The 13194-nt window shown below is 39.3% G+C and overlaps 1 protein-coding gene across 5 annotated transcripts in view; it reads left to right on the top strand.

The window, feature by feature from the left end:
* The window catches only part of WDPCP (WD repeat containing planar cell polarity effector), a 541772-nt gene that overhangs the window by 64011 nt on the left and 464567 nt on the right, over window positions 1–13194 (top strand). For all 5 annotated transcript variants that reach the window (XM_068232353.1, XM_068232349.1, XM_068232350.1 and 2 more), the window contains exon 4: window positions 6784–6834. In XM_068232353.1, the coding sequence (XP_068088454.1) occupies window positions 6784–6834 (51 nt within the window). The remainder of the gene's footprint in view (window positions 1–6783; window positions 6835–13194) is intronic.

The raw sequence follows: 13194 nt of genomic DNA, 5'->3' as shown, positions 1-13194 counted from the left end.
TGTTTTACCTGCAATATACTTGACATTGTGCATTGAAAAGTGACCCTGTTAATTATGAGCCCTTAATCCCATATGCAATTTACTTGAGCTACCTGAGTTGTCTCCTAAGAGATCATTTTTCATCTTCTCTTTAAAATAACTTTTCAGCCATTTGTAATTAAAAAAACATCAAAAGTTAGGTGAAAAAGATAAAAATCAAATTTATTTAGTATTTTTCTTGCTTGGTGCTGGTTTAAAGGGAACCAGAGACGAAGGCTAGTTGAAAAATGAAAAAAAGATGTTATATAGGTCCTTCTCAAAAAATTAGCATATTGTGCTTTATTGTGCATTATTTTCTGTAATGTACTGATAAACATTAGACTTTCATATATTTTAGATTCATTACACACAACTGAAGTAGTTCAAGCCTTTTATTGTTTTAATATTGATGATTTTGGCATACAGCTCATGAAAACCCAAAATTCCTATCTCAAAAATTAGCATATTTCATCCGACCACTAAAAGAAAAGTGTTTTTTAAAACAAAAAAAAGGCAACCTTAAAATATTTATGTTCAGTTATGCACTCAATACATGATCGGGAATCCTTTTGCAGAAATGACTGCTTCAATGCGGCGTGGCATGGAGGCAATCAGCCTGTGGCACTGCTCAGGTGTTATGGAGGCCCAGGATGTTTCAATAGTGGCCTTAAGCTCATCCAGAGTGTTGGGTATTGTGTCTCTCAACTGTCTCTTCACATTATCCCACAGATTCTCTATGGGGTTCAGGTCAGGAGAGTTGGCAGGCCAGTTGAGCACAGTAATACCATGGTCCGTAAACCATTTACCAGTGGTTTTAGCACTGTGAGCAGGTGCCAGGTCATGCTGAAAAATCTTCATCTCCATAAAGCTTTTCAGCAGATGGAAGTATGAAGTCCTCCAAAATCTCCTGATAGCTAGCTGCATTGACCCTACCCTTGATAAAACACAGTGGACCAACACCAGCAGCTGACATGGCACCCCAGACCATCACTGACTGTGGGTACTTGACACTGGACTTCAGGCATTTTGGCATTTCCCTCTCCCCAGTCTTCCTCCAGACTCTGGCACCTTGATTTCCGAATGACATGCAAAAGTTGCTTACATTCGAAAAAAGTACTTTGGACCACTGAGCAACAGTCCAGTGTTGCTTCTCTGTAGCCCAGGTCAGGCGCTTCTGCTGCTGTTTCTGGTTCAAAAGTGGCTTGGCCTGATGACTGCGGCACCTGTAGCCCATTTCCTGCACACGCCTGTACACTGTGGCTCTGGATGTTTCTACTCCAGACTCAGTCCACTGCTTCCGCAGGCCCCCCAAGGTCTGGAATCTGTCCTTCTCCACAATCTTCCTCAGGGTCCGGTCACCTCTTCTCGTTGTGCAGTGTTTTCTGCCACACTTTTTCCTTCCCACAGACTTCCCACTGAGGTGCCTTGATACAGCACTCTGGGAACATCTTATTCATTCAGAAATTTCTTTCTGTGTCTTAGCCTCTTGCTTGAGGGTGTCAATGATGGCCTTTTGTACAGCAGTCAGGTCAGCAGTCTTACCCATGATTGCGGTTTTGAGTAATGAACCAGGCTGGGAGTTTTTAAAGCCTCAGGAATCTTTTGCAGGTGTTTAGAGTTAATTAGTTGTTTCAGATTATTAGGTTAATAGCTCATTTAAAGAACCTTTTCATGATATGCTAATTTTTTGAGATAGGAATGTCGGGTTTTCATGAGCTGTATGCCAAAATCATCAATATTTAAACAATAAAAGGCTTGAACTACTTCCGTTGTGTGTAATGAATCTAAAATATATGAAAGTCTAATGATTATCAGTACATTACAGAAAATAATGAACTTTATCACAATATGCTAATTTTTTGAGAAGGACCTGTACATTCCTGGGGCTTCAGCAATAGTGGTAGAAAAAAGCGGGTTGGCACTACAGTAAGAGCAAGCGTTTTGCGGCGGTTTTTCGGGTGTCCCACTTCCAGCTAAGCGTGCTCCGGTACAACAAGGTATACAAAGTGGCAGAGGAGGCAGGAAACAAAGGAAAACCGGCACTGCTAAAAGCTGTGTTTAATGAAGATTCGTGGATTATAATGCATACATGCACATGCAATGATACAGGCAACTTGCACTGCAGGTGGATCAAAAAAATATATAATAACAGGTGGGGTACTTTGTGGTGCAGTGGGTGCTGGGTTGTTTAAGGCTTTTTGGGGTTGATATTTGTTTTCAGTAATTACTTTATTTTCTATGCATTTTAAAGGGGGAAAAAAGGAAAAAAATGAAAATATACACGATTTCTCCAATTTCATCCCCTATAGTTTTAATATTAACACTGCTACTGTGCATAAAACCCACACATTTTATCTGCCTATTTGTTCTGGTTATCACAAGATTTTAATTATGTCCCTAGTACAAAGTATGGTGACAATATAGTATTTGGAAATAAAGGTCTTCTTTTTTTGGTGGTGGTTTATTGCACTATTTTCATGTGCGCGGGATGCACGTGCACGCGCGTGAGCATGCACGCGCACAGCAGCAGCAACACTGTCTGACTTATAAAAACGTCCTGCTAGAGCCTCTTAATGGCTCCAGGACGTTTTTATAAGTCAGGTTGTCATAAAGTGGTTAATGTCACCTAGGGGGGAAAACTCAAGAGAAAAAGTTAATTACAAATACAGTGGAGGAAATAATTATTTGACCCCTCACTGATTTTGTAAGTTTGTCCAATGACAAAGAAATGAAAAGTCTCAGAACAGTATCATTTCAATGGTAGGTTTATTTTAACAGTGGCAGATAGCCCTTAAAGAGGAAAATCGAAAAAATAACCTTAAATAAAAGATAGCAACTGATTTGCATTTCATTGAGTGAAATAAGTTTTTGAACCCCTACCAACCATTAAGAGTTCTGGCTCCCACAGAGTGGTTAGACACTTCTACTCAATTAGTCACCCTCATTAAGGACACCTGTCTGAACTAGTCACCTGTATAAAAGACACCTGTCCACAGAATCAATCAATCAAGCAGACTCCAAACTCTCCAACATGGGAAAGACCAAAGAGCTGTCCAAGGATGTCAGAGACAAAATTGTAGACCTGCACAAGGCTGGAATGGGCTACAAAACCATTAGCAAGAAGCTGGGAAAGAAGGTGACAACTGTTGGTGCGATTGTTCGAAAATGGAAGGAGCACAAAATGACCATCAATCGACCTCGCTCTGGGGCTCCACGTAAGGATCTCACCTCGTGGGGTGTCAATGGTTCTGAGAAAGGTGAAAAAGCATCCTAGAACTACACGGGAGGAGTTAGTGAATGACCTCAAATTAGCAGGGACCACAGTCACCAAGAAAACCATTGGAAACACATTACACCGCAATGGATTAAAATCCTGCAGGGCTCGCAAGGTCCCCCTGCTCAAGAAGGCACATGTGCAGGCCTGTCTGAAGTTTGCCAATGAACACCTGAATGATTCTGTGAGTGACTGGGAGAAGGTGCTGTGGTCTGATGAGACCAAAATAGAGCTCTTTGGCATTAACTCAACTCGCTGTGTTTGGAGGATGAAAAATGCTGCCTATGACCCCCAAAACACCGTCCCCACCGTCAAGCATGGGGGTGGAAACATTTTGCTTTGGGGGTGTTTTTCTGCTAAGGGCACAGGACAACTTAATCGCATTAACAGGAAAATGGACGGAGCCATGTATCGTGAAATCCTGAACGACAACCTCCTTCCCTCTGCCAGGAAACTGAAAATGGGTCGTGGATGGGTGTTCCAGCACGACAATGACCCAAAACATACAGCAAAGGCAACAAAGGAGTGGCTCAAGAAGAAGCACATTAAGGTCATGGAGTGGCCTAGTCAGTCTCCGGACCTTAATCCAATAGAAAACCTCTGGAGGGAGCTCAAGCTCAGAGTTGCACAGAGACAGCCTCGAAACCTTAGGGATTTAGAGATGATCTGCAAAGAGGAGTGGACCAACATTCCTCCTAAAATGTGTGCAAACTTGGTCATCAATTACAAGAAACGTTTGACCTCTGTGCTTGCAAACAAGGGTTTTTCCACTAAGTATTAAGTCTTTTATTGTTAGAGGGTTCAAAAACGTATTTCACTCAATGAAATGCAAATCAGTTGCTATCTTTTATTTAAGGTTATTTTTTCGATTTTCCTTTTGATGCGCTATCTGCCACTGTTAAAATAAACCTACCATTTAAATGATACTGTTCTGAGACTTTTCATTTTTTTGTCATTGGACAAACTTACAAAATCAGTGAGGGGTCAAATAATTATTTCCTCCACTGTAGCCCCATGTGCATTATATATGCAGATGTATTAAAGCTAACCACATGGTAATGTGTTCCGTATACAGTACAGCACAGCGTCTTCTGTGCTATTTTGCTATGTGCTGCCAGTCCTCTGTTGAGTCCACTTACTCCTCCTGTCACCCTTTGTAACATTCTCTATTCCAACATTCTTCTTCTTCTTGTGGAGTTCTTGCTGCTGCAATATTTTTGCAATCTTGAATTAGAGCACAGCTGGCACTGCTTCTGCAGCAACCCTGGCAGGGGAAACAATTCCTGCATTGCTGTGGTGATGCGGAAGCTATGCCAGTGCTATGCCACATCTAGTGGCACAAAAACCCAGTGAGTCATTGCAGGAGCACTTTAAAGTAGAACTAAATAAAGAAATGCTATATATTTAAAATGTGAATTTCATTCTAAATAACCAAAGAAGCATTTCAACCCCAAGACCTTGCATGAGTGAACCCAGAGTTTAGTGCTGAGGTTGCTGATCAGCAGTGTTTCATCGCCATTGAGGGCTCTTTAAAGGACACCTAAAGTGAGAGGTATATGGAGGCTGCCATATTTATTTCCTTTTATACAATACCAGTTGCCTGGCATCCTGCTGATCTTTCAGGCATCAGTAGTGTTTTAATCGCCAACCTGAAAAAAGCACGTGGCAAATGCCATCAAACTTGAGTCAAACATCATGCTTATTCAGGGTCTATGGCTAAAAGTATTAGAGACGGAGAATTAGCAGGATAGCCAGGCAATGTGCATTGTTTAAAAGTAACTAAATATGTCAGCCTCCATATTCCTCTCGCTTCAGTTGTCCTTTAATTGGAGCTCTAGCCAAGTTTTATAACTTTTTGTTAGACCTTGTTTCAAACACACAACACGATGGTACAGGAACAGGAAATTTCAGGGGAAGTCAGGGCACACCTCGACTCAGATAGTAGTCACTGTAATGGGAATCCCCACTCGCTATGTCCATTGCCCTGCTTTTTAATGGACCAATAATGGACCTGTAGGCCGGTTTATGAAGACTCATTCCTATTGAGTCCATTGTGGGAAAATCTGAATTCATGCATTTTTCTCGATGGCATATTGCATAATCATTCATTTTATGATGGCCTGCATCCACTTTGGAGATGCTGTCAGTGATGATGGTGCTAACTTTCCCAGGAGAAGACGTCTGGATGTGTGCTCCTAATCTTTTATAGGTTTGATGCAATGAATATTTGTATGTCTGCACTATGCATGTTATAGAGCCAGAGTTAGGACACCTACGAATACCTGGGTACTTCTGCGCAGTGTAGGGAACTACACAAGGGAATGCATTCTTTTGTAACTAAGACCCCAGCTTTTAACTTAGCTTTAGAGATGGCAGTAGTGCCTGGATGATTGATTCCTGTGAATGCATTTGTTTGAACATTTGCATGTGAGTGTGCAAAGGGTTAACTCTCTTTTGCTAGTGATGATGGTGCTTCCATCAAAATAGATATGGTATGATATAGCATTTTGTGACCCATGTCTTAGTACTGACTCCTGTCTCTGTTGAGTTTTGCCTATTTTAGTATCATGTGACAACTGTCACAGGAACAGGAAGTGGAGGTGATGGGAATCCACCCTATGGGAGCAATTTCACTTTCCACTGTTATCCAGAGCTAGAAAAAGTTTTGGATGAATATTGAGTTTTAAGGGCACATGACTAATCTGGAACATAGGCATGGTAGGCTTGTGGAGCTTATGTCCTCCCCAGGGGTGCTGGAAAGGTACAATTGTGCAGAATGATTGGTGGATTGCTTTTATAGGTTGTCCAGACTGGGATTTGAAGGGACACATTCTCCCCCCCCCCCCCCTTACCCCACGAAAAGGCAAGAGGCATGCATCCAGTTCACAACATTCCTGTAGTTCATTCATTTTACAGAGCCATTTTCTCAATCTTTCAGACAGTTGTTTCAGGCTACATTGGCCTTCATCAGTGCAAAGTAATGATTTGATATGGCTATACGGTAATATTTGGGAAGTATAGATTTGCAGAGTCCCCAGGTACCTATGCTTTTCTGTAACCGGATGCAATAGACAAAGATAAAAAACAGGTAAAGGGGATATGGCCTGTAGAAAATCATTGCATTCTTTGACCTGTTTGGTTTGACATAGTGTGGGTGGAGCTTTAGAGTGCACATTGACTTGCACCAGGACGTGAGGATGTAGACCTGTCCTGGTACAGGTGAATGGAGTGCCTAATACCGACCAAACTGGGTAGAAACATAGAAGAGCTTTTTATATGGTATCAATCATCATTCAGATTCAATAACTAGATAATGGGTAGGGAATTCTTACAGTGATGGTTGCTACTAGCATTTAGATGAGCTTTACAGAAGAAAGTTTTGGAAGTATGGGTTTTTGTTTAGCATGTAGGTTTTTATTATAATTTATGTGATGTGCAAGATCACCGATGTTTATTTTTGTCACTCACATTATCTCCTTGTTTCCCTCTAGCTCCATTTCCAGAATATGGATTCCTGGAGGAGAGGCAGCAACTTGCTGAATGTAAGACCTGCATTCTAAAGTGTTTAGCAAACAATTATCTTAGTAATGTGACTGAGTTACGTTATCTCTCTATGTTTCCTTTTATTGGCGATACATCCAGAGCACAATATACAGTTGTTTGTTGTTGTTTTTTTTTAAATTTTTGTTCTTATTATTTATCAGGTAGATTTTATCAAATTATTTTTGTTAATATTATTCAATCAGATGAATATGAAATATCACAAATTAAAATGTGATTATTGTCAGAGCTCCATCTGCTGGTTTGACTGAGTAGTTTTGAAGGTACAAGAAAGGCCTCATTTTGCTGCATTGTAGTAAAGACAGCTGTTTAGTGTCCAGTAGGATCTGGTTTTCAGCCATCAAGTCTGGGGACGTTTTCTTCTAATGTTAGAGACTTTGGCCCATATGCAATTAGCTTTTCCTCCTGAGTTCTCTCCTAGGTTATAATATTCCTATTCTCTTTAAAATAACTTTTTCTAGCATTTTACAATTGAAAAAGTGCCCAAACGTTGGTGAAAAGTACTATCAAAAGTACTTTCTTGCTTGCTGGTGGTTTTAAAGGCATTTTATAACAAGATGTGAAAATATCACCAAGGAGAAAATTCAGGAGAAAACTTGAATTGCTTATGGCCCCTTGTTACTCTTCTCATTTATTGGCTAACTTAGAGATGGATAAACAGTGAGCTTTCGGCTTATAAAAAGCCTTCGTCGGACTGGTTCCTGACAAACACTGAAAAACACAGCTTATATACACTGACATACAGAGGAGAAACATTCTAAAGTGTTTAGAAAACAATTATCTTAGTAATGTGTCTGAGTTATGTTATCTCTGTATGTTTCCTTTTATTGGCGATACATCCAGAGCACAATATACAGTTGTTTACAGTAAAGAATGTTTCTCCTCTGTATGTCAGTGTATATAAGCTGTGTTTTTCAGTGTTTGTCAAGAACCAGTCCGACGAAGGCTTTTTATAAGTCGAAAGCTCACTGTTTATCCATCTCTAAGTTAGCCAATAAATGGTATCATCCTGATTCAAACTCCTTGCTTTTACTCATGGCTAACACGGTACAACACTCTACTGCTTTTACTCTTCTCATAAAACCTTCATTTTGGGCATCTGGATATTTTTTGAAGGGAATGTACAATGATTTACAGTTATTTTATTTTCTTATTTTTTAAGAATACTGCTAGAAATGATCATGGACACTTGTTTGGGACAATTAAAGTCTATTGTTGGTAGGGCTTCAGACTTGTATGTAGGTAGGGCTAAAGACTTGCTTATCAACCTTCTGTTCTGCTTACCTGGTGCTCCAAAATCGTTGAAATGTTTATCTGTAATATTTCAAATATCCTGCTAGATCTTGGGATGTTTAGGATCTCTAAGGTAGCTCAAACCTTTTGGAAATTGGATAATTTGTAATTTGAATTTGTTTGGAATGTAAGACTGTTACACAGACTAATGCAGATTTTTATTTGAACATGAAAGCATAAAACTATAGCTGTAAAACAAAACACATACAACATTGAGGAGATATAAAAGGAGAGAGGGACACCCTGGCAATAAAAAAATAGAGCCATGTTCTCCGGTATCCAGAAATGATTGGGGAAATTACAAAATTCAGCAAATGCTGGTAATTTGTTAATGCAATATTCACAGGTATAGTAAAAATAATAATAGTAATAATAATAATAACAACCATCATCATGATATTATTTATCATCAGTATAATTATTTCTGTTATTATTTTTGTTTTGCCATTATTAGAGGAACTAAGTGGAATTTGCATTGTAATTGCATCAGGAACTCTCTTCATGTTGAGTTTCATTTTACAAAATACTGGGGTCTCGTTAAATAATAGCAGACAAATAAGGGCACAAAGCTGCCATTACAATGGAAATACTTTGTCTAATAAGGCATTGGTCTCCACAGGGCCTCACAATACAGTGACAGAAACAAGAGGTACAACAACAAAACACAGTGACTGTAGAAGGAGTAGCAGGGCCCCTAATAAGATGTATCAGGTGACATGTTTGGCTTTGTAGTGTAGGTGAACAGCCTGCCCTACCCCTTCTGATTCATTGCTCCCTCTCCGCTGATGTCATTCTCTCCTTTTTTTCCCTTGTTTTACCGCTGAGTGCTGCACTCTTACTCTAATCTTTCCTTTTATGGAGATTCCAAACTCCTTAGGTATGGCAATGAGATTTGAACAATCTCGAGCAGGATTGTTATCACACTGTGCAGCTTCAGTGCGGTGCATCAAGGCAAGTGTGAAAAACAAATTGCAGCCGCTACAACTAAGAAACCGCCTCCTAATCTTACCTGATTTGCGTCTGTGATATGTGTAGTTTTGTGTCCTGAACATCAGTAAATATCTCACAGCAGGTACTGCACTCCCACCAGGCAGATACGTATTTTTTCAGTCTGTCATGTTCATGAGCTGCTAAAATATGAATATATTTAAAGTCCATCCTAATCAGCTCTGTCTAGTTTAGGTGCCCATAGAAACAGCATGGTTGATGCCCTGTAAGGCAGATTGCTATTAGATCTGGAAATGATTGTATGTGTATGGGCACGCTGCAGCAGAAAACAACTGGCCGATTGTTTTCACCAGAACAGTCACTTAGGAATTCTGAATTTTCACAACAGATCAATCTTATTCTGTATTGTATATAGTATGTGTATCTGATCATTATATGTTTACCTGTTAATGCCTATATTGCTCTAAATAACAGGCTTCTTAAAGCACAGACACTTCCTGAAAAAGCAGTCGTGCATGAACGCCGGAGTGGATAGCTCCGGCTAGGAGCGGTCTTTTTTCACTATTTTTTTAAAAACATGTAGCTAGCACTTTGCTAGCTACAGGTTGTAACCAATCGCTGCCGATCCGCCGATACCGACCGCGAAAGGGCCCCCTAAGACGCATAGCGCAGGCTGCGCTATGGGGTGGATCAGAACACCGCATGACTTCATGACGTCATGCTGTCATGTCCGATCGTCGCCATGGCGACGACAGAAGCCCAAACAGGAAATCACGTTCATTGCGGGATCAAGTATGCGTAAGTATCGCCGGAAAAAAAAAGGTAGACGGGGGAGCCGAGCCAATGGGGGAAGTCATGTAGCTAGCACTAGGCTAGCTACATGACAGAAAAAAAAGATATTGATAAAAAACCCGCCCATGGCCGCTGGAATTAGAACGCCAGGGTGGTTAATACAATTATGCATTATTACATATATTTTGTTATCAACATTATAGTTTTTGCATAATAAAAAAAGGAAAAAGACCTTCTGCACCAGTTTATTTTCTGCCTGCTCACACCTAGTCACTTTGATAGTGGTGGCTCCCTCAGGTGAAACCCCGCCTCTTCTGACTCATAGCCTATCAGGAAGCATGACGTCAGACTGCCTGGGAGTGGAGTGCTGAGCAGGCAGCTAGAGGTTGATGAACATTTTTATGAATTGGGGCAGCAGGTACTTTCCTTTTATTATTTAGACAGCAATTATTTGATTTTGATTTTTGCATAAAATTGCAAGTTTTAAAAATTTTTTCTTACAAATTGTTTTCATGCATAATTGTATGCAGTGTACTATTAAATGCATAAAAATGAAACTGTGCCTGAAAGTGGGTTTTAAGGTCCTTTTTATCAGTGTATGTAGTTAAAAAAAAGACAGTTTTGCAACTTGTAAATAGTGTTTGAAGCTCTATCTACTTAAAAAAACTAGGATTTTATTTTAAAATGTATTACCCTACTTAGCACAGAACATAATAGGTAAGGCTGTGAAATTCAGATCTCTCTAAAGATAAAACATGACCCTTTCTATCCTACCTTCTTTCCTGAGGGCTCAGCCACACTATACGTGCTTTTCTGAGCGATTTGTGATTGATTAGCGCTTTCTGAGTGCTTTTTAAAAATCGCTCCCATTCACTTACATTAAAATCACGGTAACAATCTCCGGAATTGCGCTTTCACATGCGCAAAAAAAAAAATCACTGCGATTTTTACCGCGATTTTAATGAAAGTGAATGGGAGTGATTTTTAAAAAGCGCTCAGAAAAGCGCTTATAGTGTGGCTGAGCCCTTCCACTCATATCTAGGGGTTTGGCAATGTGGATATTGAGTGTCTAAATTTCATGCTGAATGTAGTAATGCCTTATTTTATGATGGCTGTTTTAAGAACCATTTTGAATTTTCTTATTACTGATGTTTATTTTTTATTTAGCAATCACACAACTGATAAAAAAAAAAAGAACTTCATCAGTCATGCTGACAAAACCAATCATTCGATGGCACTTTCAGTCCTGTAACAAAAACCGCAAAATAAAAAACGCATCTATGCAAAATAGTACTGATAAGTTAGGAACGATCAATTCATTGTGATTGTATTTTTGGTTAAATGGGATTTTTACAACATTCAAATGGTTGTTGCAGCTTCTAGTGCAATTGTTTTCAGATTGCAGTTTGAGACGAGCACAAGATCCATACATGTGCGTCTAGCGTAAAAACTACATATAATAAAACAGTGCACATCACTTTTAATGCAAATCTGAAGTGATCCAAGCTCTGATCACCACCGTAATAAATCTGACTTTTATATACAAAGTGTTCAAAGTGACAATCAGATTTTAAAAAGTTCATATTAAATAAAGATTAGTTTTTTGTTTTTCTTCTCCACTTCTTCATAAGTAATTTATAATTATTATTTTTTATAAATGAGCCCCACTGAGAATCTTGACTAGGCTACCCTGGGTTACAAAACATAATTTCTCTCATTGTCTTATTTAAACGTTCTATGTTAGAATGTGCTCTTCTACCTTTTGTTTATATAGACAAATGCCTGTCTGACAGGACTTAGGACCCTTTTACAATGAAAACTGTGATCGTAAACACACAACGATCAAAATATTTCTATTAACAAGAACACATTTTCAGGCGATCGTTGATCTTCACAGTGCGACTGTGTTTTCTTTCCTGATAGTGCATAGAAAAAAAACAAACGCAAACCCAGGAAAAATGTGTTTGTGTTGGTGGGGAAAAAAAATCAAATCATATTAGTGGAAAGGGGCACTGCAATTACCATTAGGATTATGATGCCCTTGCCATCGGAGAATCATCAGCAAATGCATGGGATCCCAAAGCTGGATTGAAATGTGGGCAGTGGAAAATTAAGACAACAGTTAAATTTTTGGCTGGTTTTGTAAATAAATAAGTTAATCGGTGGCGTGCCATATCTTTGGTAATGCACTGTGTACAGTTTGTATGTAGCTGCCAGACTTTCCTAGTTTTCATTGTCATTTGTTAGGAATGGACGAGGCGGACTATTTTTTGTTTTGACACCAGGTAATGGTAATACACGGATTTTGCAGTTCTAATAAAGAAACCAATGCTTTCTGCCTTACCAGTGTCTGCAGATAGGAGGCTGCAGAGCATTCATCTTCTCTTGATCCTCTTACAAAAAGGTTATGTGAAATACTAAATCTGCTTTAATCCTCAGAATAGCAGAGCAGACAGCACTGTATTACTGTATTCATTTGCTGTTCTGCTCTTATTTGCTGGCATACGGGATGTCATGATACATTTGATCACTTTCAGGTTTTATAAATATTAAAGCAGTGTTGAGAGACCTGTTGAATTTCTAGGGCCTCACACGAGTTCTGTGTCTCGCGAACATCAAAAAAGGGGGCCTGGAAAAAAAGGGTGCATGGTGTAGCCGAAATTTAAAGATTTTGTCCATAACCATATTTTATTGTTTGTTGTTGTAATAAAAATAAAAAAAATGACGTTTATAACACTGAAAATTATAATATATGTATAATTGTATAATATTGTGTATAACATTCTTTTATCATTTCTTCATGTATTAAATCTGAAAATATCATTTATAACACTGAAAACGATAATATATAAATATATATTTGTACAATATGGTGCATAACCTTCATTTATTGTTTCTTCGTGTAATAAAATCTTAAGAAGGATTGAAAGATCGTTTATAACAATGAAAAAATACATACAAGTACGCTTGTTATAACTGTAGTAAAACAGTAAATATTACTAACATTTTACTACAACATAACCTAAACCTACTCTCACACAGAACGTTAGACCCCCCCCCCCGGTGGTGCCTATCCCTAAGACCCCCTCCTGGTGGTGCCTAACCCTAAGACCCCCCTGGTGGTGCCTAACCCTAAGACCCCCCTGGTGGTGCCTAACCCTAAATCCCCCCTTGGTGGTGCCTAACCCTAAGACCCCCTTGGTTGGGCCTAACCCTAAGACCCCCCTGGTGGTGCCTAACCCTAAATTCCTCCTGGTGGTGCCTAACCCTAAGAACCCCCTGGTGGTGCCTAACCCTAAATTCCTCCT

Source organism: Hyperolius riggenbachi, chromosome 4, assembly GCF_040937935.1.
Source record: "Hyperolius riggenbachi isolate aHypRig1 chromosome 4, aHypRig1.pri, whole genome shotgun sequence".
Lineage (NCBI taxonomy): Eukaryota > Metazoa > Chordata > Amphibia > Anura > Hyperoliidae > Hyperolius > Hyperolius riggenbachi.
This window is presented reverse-complemented; position numbering and strand designations above follow the sequence as displayed.